General features: G+C 41.4%; 1 protein-coding gene and 1 non-coding gene across 2 annotated transcripts in view; one reads left to right on the plus strand and one right to left on the minus strand.

Annotated features, from left to right (window-relative positions):
* The window catches only part of LOC138964257 (uncharacterized), a 60,690-nt gene that overhangs the window by 29,220 nt on the left and 10,802 nt on the right, over nucleotides 1-20,668 (minus strand). The window contains exons 3-4 of the mRNA XM_070336161.1: nucleotides 20,244-20,483; nucleotides 8,300-8,440 (exon numbers count right to left, since the gene is read on the minus strand). Of these exons, the coding sequence (XP_070192262.1) occupies nucleotides 8,300-8,440; nucleotides 20,244-20,483 (381 nt within the window). The remainder of the gene's footprint in view (nucleotides 1-8,299; nucleotides 8,441-20,243; nucleotides 20,484-20,668) is intronic.
* Nucleotides 2,286-2,358, plus strand: Trnaa-ugc (transfer RNA alanine (anticodon UGC)). Its single transcript has one exon. It is a non-coding gene; the product is annotated as a tRNA-Ala (tRNA).

Raw genomic sequence — 20,668 nt, forward strand, 5'->3', positions numbered from 1 at the left:
ATATTGTTTTTATTACCACGGCCTTCGTGGCTTACATCTTAATCCTTTTATTTGTAAAAAGTTTTGAGATTTATTGTTCGTGTTCCTCTTACTTGCTCATCTATTTGGTTTTATTGGTGATCCTGAAAGGTTCCACTTTTTAACTCGATTTGAAATAAAAAAAAATAATATTACAAGCCCGTTATTCAAGATATAGAATACAGACTTATAATTCTTACCAAGAAACATCTTAACTACTTTTCATTTTAACAAATTCCACAGAGCATTATCAACTCAACCCCACCCCCTGCCCTCCTCTCCTTATTTTTTGTTTCTTTCTTTCCTCTTTTTGAAAGCGGACAAACACTCAAGTCCTTAATGGCTCAAAACCGTAGGACTTTTAATATTAATTTTAACGTATTTGTATGTACTGGCCTTCCTTTGAGAAGCCAGAACAGTTCAAAAGGGCTTAGAGATAAGCTCTAAATTGCTCAATCCTGAGCAGTGAGAATGGTTATTTCCCTTTGACCAACGTGGGTGTTTTTCCTATCGGAGGAATTTCTTGTTACCCTTGTTAAGTGTTTCTTGTATAGAATATAGTCAATTTTTGTAAAGATTTTAGTCAAGCAGTATGTAAGAAATGTTAAGTCCTTTGTACTGGAAACTTGCATTCTCCCAGTAAGGTAATACATTGTACTACGTTGCAAGCCCCTGGAGCAAATTTTTGATTAGTGCTTTTGTGAACAAGAAACAATTGACAAGTGGCTCTATCCCATCTCCCCCCTTTCCCCGTCAGGATATAACCTTCGTGGTTGAAAACGACGTTAAACACCAAATAAAGAAAGAAAGACTAGAGAAGATGAGAATTATGAGGAACCAGTCTCCTGGCACCTAAGAGAATGACAAGCACTGAAATGGACAAGCAACTTTTTATCCCAGACAGCAGCAAAATGTTGAAAGCCACAGACAAAGCAAGCATCAATCAAAGCCAGACTAGTCAGTATGACAGTAGAGCGACGTGCAAGAGCTCGTTGTCGCTACTCGTTGCCAGGGACTCACGGCAGTTTACGTCTGCTTTACTTATGCAAGTTTGAGTAATAGCGGAGAAAGATATGGTCGAAGATACGGCTGGAGAATCAACCGGGATTTTCTGGTAGCGTTATCTGCATAATGTGATCTCAACTGGACCAGAGGTCTCTTCTTTTAATGAAGTGTCCGATAAGACCGGACAGTGAATACCATCCGTGACAACTGAGGTATTGGCCACCGTTTGTCCGCACATTTTCACATTAGAGGTGTTTGGTGTTACAGAAAGTGCAGTTGAAACGTCTGGTTCATCTAAACACGTATGTTAAATGAATGCACGTGCACCATGACGCACTTAGGGGTCATGTTCTCATTCATCGTAAGTTTACGTTACCACTGCATTTTTCCCAACTTTCATTTTCCGATCTAACATTCACATTTTCTTGTAGTTATTATATTAAACAATGCAGACTTAGCTTTTTTTTTTAAAGTTCGATGCGAGTATCTTCAAATAATTTTTTTTCTCAATGAGTTGAATTGACAGCCGCCAGTCAAAGCAATTTTTGTAGTAAGAAATAAATTTGTAAATATATAGGTTTTTATATGCAAAACATTTTGTGTGAATCATTCTGTTACGCCTACTCACATGGTGGATAACACATTTCTGTAGCTCAAATGTTCTAACAACGAACAAAAAAGACCAATTTCCACAGAGAGCCATACGTTATCTGAGAGTCCGCTTTCTATAGAATGCCACCATTCGTCTAGGATTCCATACCGCTGTTCTTTCCTCACAGGCCAGTGAGGGCAGTTTCGCTTCGGTAACGGTTATGAGTAGATCTATTCACGCACAAATGGCACATCATCGAGTACAGATTTTTCTGATAGCACCATTTATTCATCTGTTTTAAATGTGCATAGTTTTCGTCATATCGTGTAACTGCGGTACTGACATCCATATATATACGCTGACAAGTCAGTAAAACGCCGACTTTATCGGGAAGATCATTTCCAGAAGAGTGAAGAAGCTCATTTTGATAGTGTCATCATTCATTGGTAATAGTCTTTGTCAATCCATTCAATGCCCAGCACCCCTCAGTTTACAATTTCGTAAAAAGTCGGAATTTATTAATACCTCAGAGGAGATTATTCATTTATTGAAGAGCACATAAAAGGAACTTGATCCTAGCTCCTTTTCAAGGCATAAAATCAGAAATAGTTTTACCCACAACCACTAGTTGCCACCACCATATAAACCACCACTCCCAAATACACGGGGGGCCCGGGTAGCTCAGGTGGTAGAGCACTGGACTTGCGATCGAGAGGTCGCTGGTTCGAATCCGGGCCGGGACGGACACGGGTCAACTTTATGTGCAGACCCAGAGACGGTATCCATCTCCCACCCCCGTGTCACCACAATGGCACGTTAAAGATCTTGGTCATTCTACCATAAGTGCAGATGGCTGATACCACCTAAACACGCATACATCAAAAAGCCGTGAGGGCGTAAAACTCGAATCGTATAAACCAATTCATGTCCAATATAGGCAATTAAGACCTGACGGACAATAAGCCCCTTCAAATTTACTTACTTACTACACGGCGCTTTTTGTTTTAGCGTATCATCAACTCATGTCCCCAAAAAGGAAAATGTCCTGTGAGGACGTTAGTTAGGTTTGTCTTTTGCTCCATAACGTTTTTTTCCATTACCATTTCCTTTCTATTTTGATTATGCCTATGAAAATTTGAAACGAAGACGTAGAGCTACAGGATCAGGGAAGGTGAAAAAAAGAAGAAGAGAAAAGAAAAAAGATGAACACTTTGTCAAAATCATGAACAGGATCAATACCTTACTGTTGCTTACACCACCATATGTCTCAACACTGCACAAACGCTCCACAGCACAACGAAATACACAAAAGTATACCACCAACCCAAGGCAAGCGATCATACAGTAAGTAGTAAGGAAGCACAAGTAAATCGTTTAGAGAGCAATAAGTCCAAGGAACATAAGCCATCTAATGAGCGTGAGTGTATGTACTATGTGAAGACAAATATTTTTTATTTTTTTATTTTTTTTTTATTTTTTTTTAAGGATAGAGAACCTAATACATTCGAACTATCGCTGCTCTCCGCTCATGTCTAACGAGCGCTTATAGTACCTGATGTTCACATTACTAATTACTTTACACATGATAAACACCTGCACGAGAAAAGTAAGGTGCATCGTGAACTTGTGAAACTTCGTGTGCTCCTTCTTTTTCCCTCGTTAAACTCTTCCCCCATTGACCTCCTCACAAAGACTAGCAGAAGTAAAAACAGTCCTATCTCATACTGTTTAATATTGGACTGATTCCAGAGCGGACAGAGAAATAACAGTATACGCTCAAGTCCTTAAAGGCTGTCCCGAATAGCGCTCAAATTTGTCATTGCAAAGATTTTGCAAAGTCTTTTTTTCCGAAAATTTAGTGCCAAAGCCTTGTGCAACGAGCTTCGCAAAATAAACTTCGAGAAGTCGACTTACCTCATTTAACATCAAGCTTGATGAACGCTGAAAACTTTAGCATTAATTAGAAAAATATTCTCTCCGATGGCACAAGATGTATCTGAAGGGCCAGATATCCATTAGTCAGTACTAAACAGTATGCATTCCTTTTTATAACAGCAGCAAAAGTAGGCAGACGCGTTCCATGGCATCTTGGCATAAAGTAAAAGAAAACCATGTCGACCTTTTTTTCTGTCCACAGATTTGTACTCGATTTTCTGTATAAGATAACAGTGAACATGTACTTATAGAGGTGAGTAATGTACTTACAGGGTGGGCCATAAAAAGTGTCCACATTTAATTTGTTAATATTTTTCCTGCAAAGTGATATTTTCTTTTCTGTTTCAGATAGAATTTGAGACAAGCATCTTAGAATTCTTTTAAAGCCTGAATGGATCGCATTCCAGTACAGGAAAGGACCAAAATCGTTGAACTTTACTTTGCTACCAATTCTGTAGTTCTCGCCCAGCGCGCTTTTCGGAGAGAGTTCCCTGGCACACACTGTCCATGTGCGAGAACTGTGAAGCGCCTCGTGGATAAATTCAGGAACACTGGTAGTCTCGCAGATAACAATAAAGGACATAACCCTGAATTTATCCACGAGGCGCTTCACAGTTCTCGCACATGGACAGTGTGTGCCAGGGAACTCTCTCCAAAAAGCGCGCTGGGCGAGAACTACAGAATTGGTAGCAAAGTAAAGTTCAACGATTTTGGTCCTTTCCTGTACTGGAATGCGATCCATTCAGGCTTTAAAAGAATTCTAAGATGCTTGTCTCAAATTCTATCTGAAACAGAAAAGAAAATATCACTTTACAGGAAAAATATTAACAAATTAAATGTGGACACTTTTTATGGCCCACCCTGTATATAGGTGAGTACATTTTCACTGTTATCTTGTTTTCCTCACCTGCAGTCTCTTGTTCCTATTTCGATTTTTGATGTCAACAAGTCAGCTGACACCTATGACACCCCAAAGAGTCACGTACCTGACCTAAAAGCAGAACGGCTTCACAGTTCGAACATTTCCAACCCTCACCAAAACACTCCAGTGGAAATCAATTCCCAGAGCCAAGTTCCAAGTCAAAACATTAATTCGTCCAATACTGCTCACTCCAGCAGCACTGAGCAACGCACATACGGCCGAAAGCTCTTTTAAATACCGAGCGCCAAAAACACACTCGATAGCTAGACTAATCCTTCCCGACAAGAACACTCGAAATCCGTACCTCATTTACATGATCACCACCGATTTCTGCGTTCTGATCTGCGGGGCTTCCAGTCGCACCTCTCACCCTCAACCCACGACCGTCTCGCGTCAAATATTTCGCAGAAATGAAATACCTGCTATCGCTGATATATATATATATATATATATATATATATATATATATATATATATATATATTATATATATACCTCACCCCTTGCCCGTTTTAATCGCTCGGCGCGCTGAGAGGTCGCTATAATAATAACACGTCAGCCGTAAAAGAAAAGGAGGGTCTTCTCCCCTTTCGCCTATCAATGGACGGTAATCGCCCTTGGTGAAGAGCTCTTGTCTGCTAAAGAGTGGAGAGAGTTCATATAAACGTGCGATTGTGTGTTCACCTTTGCTCTTGGCGCCGCTGTCAATAGCCAGGACAGGCCAGTGAGTACATTCTGATACGTTACTGTTACTGGATAGCGCTTCTTCTTGACAGTTGCTATATGTCTGCTATAGAATAAGATAGACAAGCAAGAAGGGTCACAAAAGAAGGATCTAGCATGCATCCTGCCAAAGAGGACCCGGTGAAAGCAATATGGGCGATAGGCGTGCAATGACTCTACCAGTATCGATGTATCATTTGTTTCTCAAAACTTATCCAACGCATGAAGCTCAAATTTAAAGAGGGAAGGAATTATTTTTTCAATGAAAATAACATCTGCAAGAAACACTTCCACCGCGACTGAAAAATATAAGAACAAATCAAATAAGAATAACAAAACAAAGTTTGTGTTTTGTATATTCAAAAATTGAAAAAAAATGAAAATAGTAATCCTGAAGAGGAGGGCGTAAGAACTAGCAAATTCTATTCAATCCGTTCAAGACGATGACGCCACCAGTTCCACCTCTCGCACACTTCTCTATCAAGTTGTTCCCCATCAGACCTGTTTCCTGACCCCTCCAAACCATTAGCGCCAACATTTATAAAGAATCGAGCCCGCTTTAGTCAACACAGCACGCTTTCATAACACAAGCGGGTTGCCAAATATACCAAGCCTGGTGCATAATTAATTACCCATGGTAAATGTCTTCACATGATTGTAAATGCCTTTTTTCCCCTTTACATTTCACGAATGAGAGACAGAGAGAGAATGAGACAAACATAGAATGATACAGACAGGTCCTATAATTTGACCTTTGCAGTTGCAAAAGACTAACACGAGAAAGCAAGGTCCCCGTTTCACGAGAAATAATCTAAATGAAAGAAATATTACAGAAAATCAAGAAAGGGAATACGATAGCATCTTATTTACAGAAGACTGCGCGTGTGGGAAAAAAATTACCATAACGGACTGTCAAGTCAACTCATATGTCAGAAGGTAAATGAGCCATAGACAGACAAACAGAAAAATACTTTCTGTTCAAGTTTTTGATAAGGCCAAAAAAAGAGAGGTCTGTTTACGGTAACATAGGCCCAAAAAAAAAGGGTCGGTAGGTCGGGATTTTTTTTAATTTTTTTTTCCCCTCCAAAAACCATATTCTTACGTTATTTTGCAAAAAAAACAAGATTTTTTTTCCCCCCCCCAAATGCCAAAAAAAGTCTAGGGTCGCGCAAAAAAAATAGGGTCGGTCGGGTTACCCTAAACAGACTATTTTATTTTTTGGCCTAAGCAGGGTACTAAAAAAAAGAGTCCAGTATGCATATGCAAATAGACCATAGGTCGCAGTACGAGTCGCACTACACATGAATGAATGAATGAATGAATGAATGAATGAATCAATCAATTAACCAATCAGTTAATGAATCAATGAATCAATCAATTAACCAATCAGTTAATTAATCAATCAATCAATCAATGGAAAAAAAGAAGAGGGAGAGAGCAGAAGAAAAACAACAGGTGTCGAGGTCGGTGCAGGTAAAATTCTGTTCACCAAGACCATGTTTTCTATCATGAAAAGTGGAATGCATACAAAGACGTACGTGACACTTTCAAAAAGTAGAGCCTGTAAGAAAGTCAGACACAGTAAACGTATTGTTATTGTGTTGATCTCAGCGAAAAAGCGTTGAACCAGCAATTGGACACGAGAACTCGTAAGTCAAGGTCTTTGTTTGTCAAAAGCAAAGTAACATGATGCCTCTGGTTCCCAGTTTCAGGCACCATAAAGCTCAAATGATTCCGTTGACATACAGCACTCATTCGATAGTTCATGTCCAGTCCAGTCACAGAGGGGAAATAGTGTATAATGACACTATAATAGAATTAATGCTGAGCGGAAAATCGATAGATTATTGGGCAAAAGTTTTAGTCAGGGCTCAAGGGAAGCTTGTAAGAGAATAGTGTGCAAATTAAGTTTGTCCAGGGAAGAAAACCAAGAAAACAAGAACGAGAAGTTAATGGAGCGTTTAGTTATAGACAAAACGAAACCGTTCACAAAACGATAACATTTAAGCTCAGAAAAATGTCATTTCTTCAGTTCATTGAAAGATCAAAGTCTTGAGTTCCGGAAGAGACACACGCGCGGAGGTAATTTTAAATTCAGTTGAAGACTCACACACGGAGTGAATTTTCCACGGACAATTAATACCAGCAAAGTCACAGGCATACCCCCCTGCAGGAAAAGACACGCTTTTTAGCAGAAGTTTTTGACACCGGGTAGATCGTTGTTTTCTAACAAGGATTATGGCGCGCATAAAAGGGCTCAGTGAAAAGCAGCGATCTCCCAACACAAGCTTATATGAATAATTCACGCGTACAAAGCTGTCATTTAAATGTCATACGTGTTTGTGCAAAAGAGTTGGGGGTAACTCGTGTCAGACTTTGCGATAAGACGTCGGCATTCGACACAACTTGATCTTTGACTTTCTTGCGATCTGATTGACTTGCTTAGTACATGTCCATGTCGATTGCAAGGTCAATGGTAGATTCTTCACGAGAGAACGTCACGGTGATTATGCATAATTTTTTCGTGTATTTCCATCCTACCAAGTAGCTCCTTAACCCCCCTCCCCTCCCACACACACACACACCCTTCAGCACAAAGACTACTCCTCCCTACCCCCTATCTTTGGTAATAAGAATAGAAACGACACAAGGACAGCAGTTACAGAGTGTCATGCTTTCTTTGTAGAATCGGCAATACAGCTATTCTAAAAAATATTGCGGAGATAGAACGACAGAGAGAGAGAGAGAGAGAGAGAGAGAGAGAGAGAGAGAGAGAGAGAGAGAGAGAGAGAGAGAGAGAGAGAGAATTGAATTGAACTTTATTTTACAAGGATTTAGATTTAAGGCTACGCCTTTTCTTACAATCTGTCCTTGGGACGCATAGACAGACAGAGAGACAGAGAGAGAGAGACAGAGACAGATAGACAGACAAACAAACTAAAATGATTAATGAAATGAGATCGAGACAAAAAGACTGACAGAGCGAACAAAAGGCACACAGAAAGAACGAAAGCAAGAAGAAAAGAAAAGAAAGACCACAGTTTCAATGCAGGAAGAGCAAATACATAAAAGTGGGATCCGGGAAACAACCACAGGAAAACATACCTTGCAAGACGCTCTTGGCGGAAGTGACGACAAAGATGGTGCGTCTCCCGCGTCCTTCATCACGTGACCGTCATGGCTAACTCCAGCTTTATCAGCCTCTCCCTCACAGTCAAAGTCGTTTACTCCTGGCCCTTGTAAATCCTGTAACATAGGACATTCCATGCAATTCAATTATGAACCAGACAACGAAGTATGACTCCAACTTGATGCATTAACAATTTACTAACAAACAAACAAACAAACAAACAAGCTGTCAGTCACAGCTTTCAGATAGAGAAGATCGTATCGCATAGAGGGACACTTCCAACCCGAAGAGGAGAGAACAGAGATGAATCACAAAACCTACAAGTTTTGAATGAGACATTTTTTGGCAAACTCTCGCTGAAGGTTCCGAAGTGAAAGACAGCGCAACCATTACTACAGCCCCTTTATACACACAGGTGCAGCAACTTCTGCAGCATCAGACTGTAAAACGGTTACTTTTGTTATCGTTAAATCACCAACAGACTTTTTTTTGAATCAGAAAAAAATATACCACAGTGGCTTGACTCGAACAAAAGCTGTGCATGTTAACATGTCAAGAATTTCCCGTCACATTTTTCATCGCCTCATCAAAACAATCTAAACGTCTGTTATGGCAAAGCGATCTACATGTCTACGCGAAGTCTTTTGACCAGAAAGCAAGAGAAGGCATGTTTTGTGACAACATCAGCCATTGTGTCTTCATTCTTTGCAGTAGATTGCCGCACTATTTGACACGTGCCTGCTCAATGCAAAAGTGCACCCCCAACCAAGATCCGTTGAAGACCAGCACGTTTGACACACAACCCATTCTGCACCATCTTTCACATTACGCAGATACGAGTGTGAACGTTCGTGATGGTACGCTGAAGTCTTCGTTTTGCTCGACGCCTCGTTTGTTAGATCAGAGCATGGGACGAGATGATTATCTCACCTGGTAGGTGAAACTCAGGTGTGTGGGATTTCTTTGGAAGGAAATAAGACCGGAGATCAAGGCAGACTGACGGATTCCAGCGCGCGCGCGCGCGTGTGTGTGTGTGTGTGTAAGTGCATGCGTCACATGTAGACAGAGAGAGAGAGAGAGAGAGAGAGAGAGAGAGAGAGAGAGAGAGAGAGAGAGAGAGAGGGAAAAGGGGGGAAGGGGGGCGGGGGAGAGAGTTCATCTGCACTAAACGTGAATAATAATACCCCCCCCCCCCCAAACGAAACAAAGCAAAAGCACGGACACACACACACACACACACACACACACACACACACACACACACACACCCCCGCATATAGTTCTTAAAATACACGACTAGCCAACCTGTGACAAAAGCTTCTGTCAGAACCAATTAAAATGTCCCTTTGAAAGCTCCATGCAGAGTGTAAATACGACAAAAACCGAACACAGCATCACGATTTTCTTTATATCGAGTGAAGAATAAAGGTTGCAAACTGGGCCGCCAATAATTGTGCCTATGCATCGCACATCCTCTTGTTGTTTACTCTTTCCACTTCTGAAATTTACTTCACAAACAAGTTCGACGACAGTCTAAAATGTCAAATGCGTGGACACAAAAGATTATGGAACGCATTGTGGATATCTGCAAAAAAGGTTTCTTCCTTTTTCCCCGTTGCATAATTTAAAATCAACAGATAATCTTCATTCCCCTCTACAACAACTACCCCCCCCCCCCCCCACCCCCCTCCGCCTTCATCCTCCCTCTTCGTTTCTTTTGAATACCGAATCGTTGATAAGAGTGTGATGGCGACAAAGACAAAAATCTCTTTCATCGATCGTCCGCGTCATCCAATAGAAGTCATCAAACAATTCCTTTCTTCAAAAGGCGAACTGACAGGTACACACACTGGACGAATAGACACTAATACAAACACATGTTCAAACATATTCTTAGTTGTTTTGTTTATCTAACTTTTCCTTTGATATCAAGCCTTTCTTTCGCCTCTTTCTCTTTTAGTGCGTCTTAGACATTTGCTACTGAACCGTTATATTCAGCAATTCGGTCTGGCAATATTGTGCAATGAACCACGTCGGCGACTCGGACGACACCTACGTACTTCCACACAGAATAGCCGCCCTTCACTGATAAAAGTGACTTCGATTCTGGACAATTTTTATGAGCAAATGTGACGTCTGTTTGTAAAGTACAATCCGAGCAGAAACAAACGGCGAGGCAAATGACCTCTTTAATCACCAGCAGTGATGTACATTTTTCTAGCAGCCTTTAGGACAATATTGTCCTGAAGACTGAAAATCAATAGGACACAGTGTCCTGAGATTGCAATTTCAATAGGACAAAAACACGACTCGTAAAACCGCATTTAAAAAGATTTTTCAGTTTAAATTCTTCCACCTTCCGCGACTCTCATGACTAGATACTCAAAGGATTGAATCACATTTCAAAGTTATTTGAACAGTTGTCGGTTTTTTTTCACTGCCCATCTGTCGACAATGTTTTTCAGGTAGGCATCTGACCGTTCTGCGGGTCCCTCAAGTTTTGCTTTCAGGATCATGTCCTGGGTTTTGACACACAATCGGTTTCTTCGAGCCGTACACACCAATTTCTGTGCACTGAATCCTCTCTCAACGATTTATTGCTGAGCCAATGAATGCACTCGAGGCACCATATGGGTTCGGTTTTCTTTTTTTCTTCTTGATCCAACTTGAGGATAAATTAATTCAAAGAATCAGATCCCATATGGTGCCTCGTTCACTCAACAAACTGGTCACACGCAGTGCATACTTTCGCTTGGCAAAACCGAAACCATCTTTCCTCACGCAGTGTTTACTTTCGCTTGGCAAAACCGAAACAAGCTTTCCTCTTGAAAATTGAACAGTCCGCATGTCCGCTTAATTGTCAAAAACGATCGGACCCTTGGCCACTTCTTCTGTAGGTTAATCGGACCTGTGTCCTGCTGGGGTTAAAGCTATAGGTCCTGGGGAAATTGGATCGGTCAGAGACCGGAGACCGACTAAAATGTACATCACTGCACCAGAAAGTAATTGAATATTCGGAAAGAATTACTTCTGACAACTGGCATGGAAGAATTATACACAATGCATGACTTTCATCAAACACCGATACCGGATCGAAGCGATCACTCATTCCTTGGTACTATATGTCCTTCGAATATATGTGGACATGTATATATATATACGGTATTGGTCACATGTTTACACTTAACCAACGTTATTGTGGTTGTTTGTCTTTAGAAAGCTAGGAAAAAATTGTGTTTTGCTGTTGTTATTTTCAAGGTAAACAATAAAAAAGATAGACGAATCAAAGTTTATTAAGTCAGCGTTTTTAGCACTGGTGCAAAACTCGGATTGAACCAAAAACTTTGTTCAATTTTTTCTTTTTGGGGTTCCAATATCGTGCAAAATTATTTCATTATAAAGTTACAAAAAAAGTCTATGACCTTCGTTCCAAAGCTGGACATAAGCAGTTAAAACAACACTCTCAAGGGCGGGGATGTAGCTCAGTCGGTAGCGCGCTGGATTTGTATCCAGTTGGCCGCTGTCAGCGTGAGTTCGTCCCCACGTTCGGCGAGAGATTTATTTCTCAGAGTCAACTTTGTGTGCAGACTCTCCTCGGTGTCCGAACACCCCCGTGTGTACACGCAAGCACAAGACCAAGTGCGCACGAAAAAGATCCTGTAATCCATGTCAGAGTTCGGTGGGTTATAGAAACACGAAAATACCCAGCATGCTTCCTCCGAAAGCGGCGTATGGCTGCCTAAATTGCGGGGTAAAAACGGTCATACACGTAAAAGCCGTGGGAGTTTCACCCCATGAACGAACAAACAAACAAACACTCTAAACAATGAGCAACGCGATCGACTTTCAAACAGAACATGCAACAACAATCAATAATTCACGCTTCAAAGAACACCAAAAAAGAACACCAAAACAAGAGGTACACGCAACTATGTCAATAATCATCATAATTATAAGATACGCTTCAGTGATAACAGGAAATGTTTGTTTGTTTGTTTGTTTGCTTAACGCCCAGCCGACCACGAAGGGCCGTATCAGGGCGGTGCTGCTTTGACATATCACGTGCGCCACACACAAGACAGAAGTCGCAGCACAGGCTTCATGTCTCACCCAGTCACATTATTCTGACACCGGACCAACCAGTCCTAGCACTAACCCCATAATGCCAGACGCCAGGCGGAGCAGCCACTAGATTGCCAATTTTAAAGTCTTAGGTATGACCCGGCCGGGGTTCCAACCCACGACCTCCCGATTACGGGGCGGACGTCTTACCACTAGGCCAACCGTGCCGGTAACAGGAAATGGCAAATACTGGTTCTTGGTCAAGGCGAACGGCAACGACCTGTGCAAAACGCTCAGCAGTACAGAGATGTGAAATATGAAAGAGAAGTGACGTACTTGCCTTCGTTAGATAAATAACACGTGTTCTGTCATGCGACGTAAACGAAGAAATGGAAAACCCGCCGGGCACACGTCAAACACAATAAAAGTCTACAGGCTAAGACTATGCGCCACAGCACTTTCTGCGGAACAGGAAATTACTGCAACAACACAGCACAATTGCCAGAGCAAATCGAAAACACAGTAATCCTGCAGATGATCAAAAGTGCAAATGTACAGCGCGCACTCAAAGGAAAATCAGCCGAAGCAAAAATAGCAATCCTTTATTCTAAATTAAAAAAAAAATCTATTTAATGCAGAAGAAAACGAAAATCTTAAAAAAAAAAAAATCGAGAATATTCTCTCTTTTCTGTTTACGATATATAAGCATACTTTAACTTATGGATATTCCGGTTCTAATCCTTACAATATTCTCTTTTTACATTTAGTCAAGTTATGACTAAATGTTTTAACATCGAGGGGGGAATCGAGACGAGGGTCGTGGTGTATGTGTGTGTGTATGTGTGTGTGTGTGTGTGTGTGTGTGTGTGTGTGTGTGTGTGTGTGTGTGTGTGTGTGTGTGTGTGCGTGCGTGTAGAGCGATTCAGACCAAACTACTGGACCGATCTTTATGAAATTTGACATGAAAGTTCCTGGGTATGATATCCCCATACGGTTTTTTTTCCATTTTTTGGATAAATGTCTTTGATGACGTCATATCCGGCTTTTCGTGAAAGTTGAGGCGGCTCTGCCCAAATACTGTCATGGTAAACTTACGATCATAAAACCGCTGTCACCAAAAACATCATCATCGTCCTCGTCGATCTGAAAATTGCACGTGAACTTGTAGCTGGAGGTTTTGGACGGTCTACTTCCCTTTGAACTCTGAATGTCTCTTTTCTTTCCTGAAATCCGAACATTCCATCTGCTCTACCATCTGCGGGAAGACTGCTTGGTCGCCCGGAAGACTGCTTGGACGCCCGGAAGACTGCTTTGTCGCCCGGAAGACTGCTTGGTCGCCCGGAAGACTGCTTGGTCGCCCGGAAGACTGCTTGGTCGCCCGGAAGACCGAAGAGCTGCTAGCTTTTCAGACATCTTTTTGTTTCTAAACTAAAATTGCCGACCACAGCGGGCAAGTGTTTCAGAATTCTTCCGACCCATGGAGAGCCTCCGGCGTACAGCAGCCTTCATCAGGGCCTCCGGAGTTGCTGTCTGAGCGAACGACGAAGAAGAAGAAGAATTCTTCCAAGACGCACTAGCAACTTTTGTAAGAAGAGAAGGCGTTGCGCTGTCCTACCTACCAACAGTCTAGCACTCTGACATAATTATTATTTCGCTTTTTTTTTTATCACAGAAATCAATCACTACATCGGTTTGAAATCTGTGTGCAATACAGTTTCCTAGATTTTCAGGAATGACTGATGCTTGGCTTTCGTTGTTATCTGTGGTTAATGCACGTGCTGGTATTTCGAGTTCATTTCGATATAACGCTGGCTACATCGTGGATTGGCTGAATAGCCAGAAGAGTTTGCATTTCTTTTTGGTACACTTGTATACAGAGACTCTGACGCTTAAAAATGTATCTGGTATTTTGTTTTGTGTGGTTGGTATAAATTTGACACAAATATCACGAACAGACGACTCCACGAACTCTAATAGAATGATGCTTCAAGTCTTGATAGTATTGTTGCCACAACAGACGCAGGTATAGACACCACAATTAGGTGAATTGGTTCAGTGTGTCAGGCACGCATGCAGTCACACACACGCACACACACACACAGTGTGTCAGGTTCCTTGATCTGGCGTGGAATCCGGAAGGAACAAGAAAAGAAACCTTTAAAACTGCAAATCATACAGATTCCACGTCTGTGCCACCATAAAAGTCAAAACACTTCACTGGACTTTAGGACAGGGCTTGATCCTATGTCCACCACCGTCACAACTATAGCACAGCTATTAACAAAACTCTACGGCTTCAGCCACCTACATGAAACGACAATAAGGAAATCCCCACCAGTTCTTTTGTGACGCAAACTGAGAGAGTAAAGGGACTTGAACAAAGCAGTGCAATGCCTGATCCAGCCAGACGTACCGTGATTATGGGCAAGTGATCAACCTGACCCCTCACCACGAGGTCAGCACAGCTGGGGTCAATGCTAGACGGGGAGGGGCGGTGGAACGCGTTCAGATTACTCCCGACTTTAGATTTCTCATTTTATATACTCGAGACCTGCTCTAAAGTCCAGTGAAGTGTTTTTACATTTAGTCAAGTTTTGACTAAATGTTTTAACGTAGAGGGGGGGAATCGAGACGAGGGTCGTGGTGTATGTGCGTGCGTGTGTGTGTGCGTGTGTGTGTGTGTGTGTGTGTGTGTGTGTGTGTCTGTGTGTGTGTGTAGAGCGATTCAGACTAAACTACTGGACCGATCTTTATGAAATTTGACATGAGAGTTCCTAGGTATGAAATCCCCGAACGTTTTTTTCATTTTTTTGATAAATGTCTTTGATGACGTCATATCCGGCTTTTCGTGAAAGTTGAGGCAGCACTGTCACGCCCTCATTTTTCAACCAAATTGGTTGAAATTTTGGTCAAGTAATCTTCGACAAAGCTCGGACTTCGGTATTGCATTTCAGCTTGGTGGCTTAAAAATTAATTAATGACTTTGGTCATTAAAAATCTGAAAATTGTAAAAAAAAAATAAAAATTTATAAAACGATCCCAATTTACGTTCATCTTATTCTCCATCATTTTCTGATTCCAAAAACATATAAATATGTTATATTTGGATTAAAAACAAGCTCTGAAAATTAAATATATAAAAATTATTATCACAAGAAGAGCAAACGCTCGATCGAGTCACTTTCGCAGTTCTGAATATTATATGAGGCATCAGATGGACAGGAAGAAATTGCTATTCACAACACAATGAGTCACGTTCACATAAAATTTGAGCCCGGTCACTTTTATAGTTTCCGAGAAAAGCCCAACGTTAAGTTGTGTGTTGCCGAACAGAAAAGGCTAGTTATCTCCCTTGTTTTTCTGATAACGTTCGTAAAAGGCTACAGATGTAAATACTTTGATGTAAAGAATAATCCTACAAAGTTTCAATCACATCCGATGAACTTTGTCAAAGATATAAAATGTCTAATTTTTCCTTTGACGCTGACCTGTGACCTTGAAAAAGGTCAAAGGTCAACGAAACCATCGTTAAAGTGTAGAGGTCATTGGAGGTCACGACTAAGCAAAATATGAGCCCGATCGCTTTGATAGTTTCCGAGAAAAGTCCAACGTTAAGGTGGTGTCTACGGACGGCCGGCCGGACGGCCGGCCGGACAGACTAACTCTGACCGATTACATAGAGTCACTTTTTCTCAAGTGACTCAAAAATTAAATTGTCGAAATCAATTTAAAAACACTTTCATCTTATTCCTTGTCGGTTCCTGATTCCAAAAACATATAGATATGATATGTTTGGATTAAAAACACGCTCAGAAAGTTAAAACGAAGAGAGGTACAGAAAAGCGTGCTATCCTTCTTAGCGCAACTACAGGGTGACCCAAAAAAAAGAGTACCCGAACAAAACGTCATAAATTGAACAAAAATAAAGCAATCTTCATAAAATTTATTTACACACACAAGTAGCCTCTGCATGATTCCCGCAGTGGGGCACTGCGGTTATGAAATTAAAGGCCCCTCCTGTTTTTGGAACCGCAGGAGCTTTCTAGTTTGCTGTTAGGTAGATTTTTGGTTCCTCTTTCCTGTCATGCTCTCTTTTTCTTCATGAATTCTTTTCTTTTTTCTGCCTTCTTGCTCATTCACCTGTATTTTTTCCAAAAAATCTCTTCTCTTGCCGCTTGTCTCGCGATTCATGTATAGTTTAATCTGTTAGTGTTCTGATGTAAGTCCAGCAGTAGATAGGTTAAGCCTATTTTAACATACTGGAAACTGGTAATCTTCCAGTAGGTATTAATTTAGTTTTACTAAAGCCTGCTGGGACACAAGTAATGGGTTAGTGCATTTGTAAACAGGAATCGCTTGACAAGTGGCCCCCTTCATCCCCCCCTTCCTCGTCCTGATATGGCTCTGCGTAGTCGGCTGGACGTTAAGCAACAAATAAACAAACAAACAAACAAACTCTGCATGATTTCAACAGAAAATGTTAGCGTTCTAGCTTGTCTTTCAGGAAAGTAATGCTCATTCTACAGAACATGCTCCAAATGGCCTCCCCCGGATTTAAATCCCCCAGGATTCTATCTTTGGGGGTTCCTGAAAGACAACGTCTACAGGAACAACCCACAGACAATCGCAGAACTCAAGCGAGCCATCACAACAACCATTCGCGGAATCTCGCAACAGGAGTGTGTGCGGGTGATTGATAACTTTGCGCGGCGAGTTCAAGTTTGCCTGAATCGGCGCGGAGGCCATTTGGAGCATGTTCTGTAGAATGAGCATAACTTTCCTGAAAGACAAGCTAGAACGCTAAAATTTTCTGTTGAAATCATGCAGAGGCTATTTGTGTGTGTAAATACATTTTATGAAGATTGCTTTATTTTTGTTCAATTTATGACGTTTTGTTTGGGTACTCCTTTTTTTGGGTCACCCTGTACTACCCCGCTCTTCTTGTCAATTTCACTGCCTTTGCCATGAGCGGTGGACTGACGATGCTACGAGTATACGGTCTTGCTGAAAAATGGCATTGCGTTCAGTTTCATTCTGTGAGTTCGACAGCTACTTGACTAAATGTTGTATTTTCACCTTACGCGACTTGTTTACTTTTATGGTGGCACAGACGTGGAATCTGTATGATTTGCAGTTTAAAAGGTTTCTTTTCTTGTTGTTTTCTGTTGAAACTAACGAAGTACACTTATATAAGAGAGAAAAGCATGTCAGTTTCTTGCAAGTGAAGGAAATCGGTGGTGAAATTTAATAGATTACACCCAAAAGTCGATTTCTTCGAAAACGTGCACTGAGTGGTTCAGTCCCTTGAAATGAGAAGGGAAGGATTTTAGGTTGACGCACATTGTCTAAGTTTAAATTGAAAAAAAAATGGTTGAACGAATTTGACACCATGAATGTAAATTGCCAAAGCTCGATCATCAGTACTATGGAAGGCAGGTGGGCTTTTCAGTGTGGAGTTAATACAAGATCAACGAGGCCGAATGAGAATCTGCAGTCGGGAGTAATCTGAACGCGTTACTGCGGTCTGAGGCTAAAAACTGACCCGTTGTGAAAGGTGGCAAACAGGGCTGGGCATTGTGCTGTGTTTCGGTCTGGCTGTTCGGTAACACTGGGAGAGTTTCGATTTTGACACCGCCTGGGATGTTTGTCTTCCTTGCACGTCCTAAGTGTTGACTTAAACCCCTGCTAAGCCAAACTGGAACGCAAGGTTTGTGTGCCGCACAGGTAGCTTTTTGTTGGATGAAATATTTCAAGTACAACATCTTTTGTTTTCGATTGCATAATTGTGAGATACATTACACACACACACACACACACAAAAGAAATAACAAGTCGCGTAAGGCGAAATTACTACATTTAGTCAAGCTGTGGAACTCACAGAATGAAACTGAACGTAGTCCGCCGCTAGTGCAAAAGGCAGTGAAAGTGACGAGCCTGTTTGGTGCGGTAGCGATTGCGCTGTGCTTCATAGCACGCTTTACTGTACCTCTCTTCGTTTTAACTTTCTGAGCGTGTTTTTAATCCAAACATATCATATCTATATGTTTTTGGAATCAGGAACCGACAAGGAATAAGACGAAATAGTTTTTAAAACGAGTTCGGAAATTTAATTTTGATCATAATTTTTATATTTTTAATTTTCAGAGCTTGTTTTTAATCCAAATATAACATATGTATATGTTTTTGGAATCAGAAAAAGACGAAGAATAAGATGAAATTGTTTTTGGATCGTTTAGAAAAAAAAATTTAATTACCAGTTTCCGATTTTTAATGACCAAACTCACTCATTAGTTTGTAAGCCACCAAGCTGAAATGCAATACCAAACTCCGGGCTTCGTCGAAGATTGCTTTGCCAAAATTTCAATCAATTTGATTGAAAAATGAGGATGCGACAGTGCCGCCTCAACTTTTACAAAAAGCCGGATATGATGTCATCAAAGGTATTTATCGAAAAAATGAAAAAAACGTCCGGGGATATCATACCCAGAAACTCTCATGTCAAATTTCATAAAGATCGGCCCAGTAGTTTAGTCTGAATCGCTCTACACACACACAGAGACAGACAGACAGACAGACACACACACACACACATACACCACGACCCTCGTCTCGATTCCCCCCTCTATGTTAAAACATTTAGTCAAAACTTGACTAAATGTAAAAAGATAGAGAGAAAAAATACGGCACAATGTTTTGATTATGTATCAACAATAATTTAAACTTTCCCTTTTACCAACACCAAAGACAGGTATAATAAGGGACTGATGACGACAAAAACTGCGTTTGTCTTTAAAAATCATTTGTTTTCAGTTTAATAAAGTGACAATAATGTTGCCTTTATTTAAGGCGCTTACGTTGTGTATTGTTGCTGTTATTAAGATGATTATATGTAAGATTGTAAGGCGCTTAGAACTATTTTAGGATTTGCGCCCTATAAATACCCTTGTTATTATTATTATTATTATTATCATTATTATTATTATTATTATTATTATTATTATTTCTCACAGTTAAAGCTAAACCATATAGTAAAAACATCTTTTGGTGAGTTAAATGCAACGGACAACTTTGCAGCTACTTAGTCAGGCTTTGGCATTTTGTTGTGACGAACATAAGAACAAAACTACATTTGATCTTGGTCTATTTCGACCCCACACACCCTCTAACATCACCCCATCCCCCCCACACACACACAAACACAGACAGACAGACAGACACACACACACACACACAGACAGACAGACAGACAGACAGACAGACAGACAGACAGACAGACACACACAGACACACACAAACACAGACAGAACAAGAAATTCCTCCGAGGTAGGAAAGACACCCCCGCCAAAGGGAAATAACCTTCTCAGTTGGTGGCAGTGACTGAGTGAGAATGGTTATTTCCCTTTGACCATTAAGATGTCCCTGTATAAGTCCTTGTATAATTTTAATCCACCAATAACTCCCTAACCGTGTGTTTGACTGGTCCCAATTTTTGTAAGGACCGTCTCAGGAATGTATAGAACCTGTTCACCAAGTTTGGTGACGATCGGTCCGTTCATTCTTGAGATCTATATGCGAACACAAACAAACAAACAAACACATCGAGCGAAACCTATACACACCCCTATACCGGGGGTGTAAAGACAGACACACACACACACACACAGACAGACAGACACACACATACACACACACACACACACACACGCACACCAAACACCTAACACCAACACCACCCCCACCCCGAACCAACACACACCCCCCCCCCTCACCACAACCACCCTCCCCCAGTCCAACCTCCCCCACCTCACCCACCAAACACCACCACCCCACCCAAAATCCCCTTCCCACAAATCTTACCTCTTCAGCAGAGTCCGACTCATCCTCCACGCCCGACTCGTCCCACAAGGCCTGCTGGCGGTCAGCCGGCATGACCAAGGGGCGGATGGGGCCCACAGGGAGGAAGGCCTCTCGCTCACACAGCTCCTCCAGGTCCTGAAGATGCTGGGTCACCAGGGGGCCCAGCTCCCACAGGCCCGAAGAGTCCCCCGCCATCTCCATCACTCGCTGGGCCAGGTACTCTTCCAGCTGAACGATGTGCTGTTTGAAGGGAAAGAGTGAAAGGTGTTAGACGATGGGTATTGACCAACTATTTCACCAACTTTTAAAATCACTCACACACTTACTCACTATAACAATGGCTGGACACCAAACCTCACTCTCTCTCTCTCTCTCTCTCTCTCTCTCTCTCTCTCTCTCTCTCTTTCTCTCACTCACACACACAC

This window comes from Littorina saxatilis, linkage group LG4, assembly GCF_037325665.1.
Source record: "Littorina saxatilis isolate snail1 linkage group LG4, US_GU_Lsax_2.0, whole genome shotgun sequence".
Classification (NCBI taxonomy): domain Eukaryota; kingdom Metazoa; phylum Mollusca; class Gastropoda; order Littorinimorpha; family Littorinidae; genus Littorina; species Littorina saxatilis.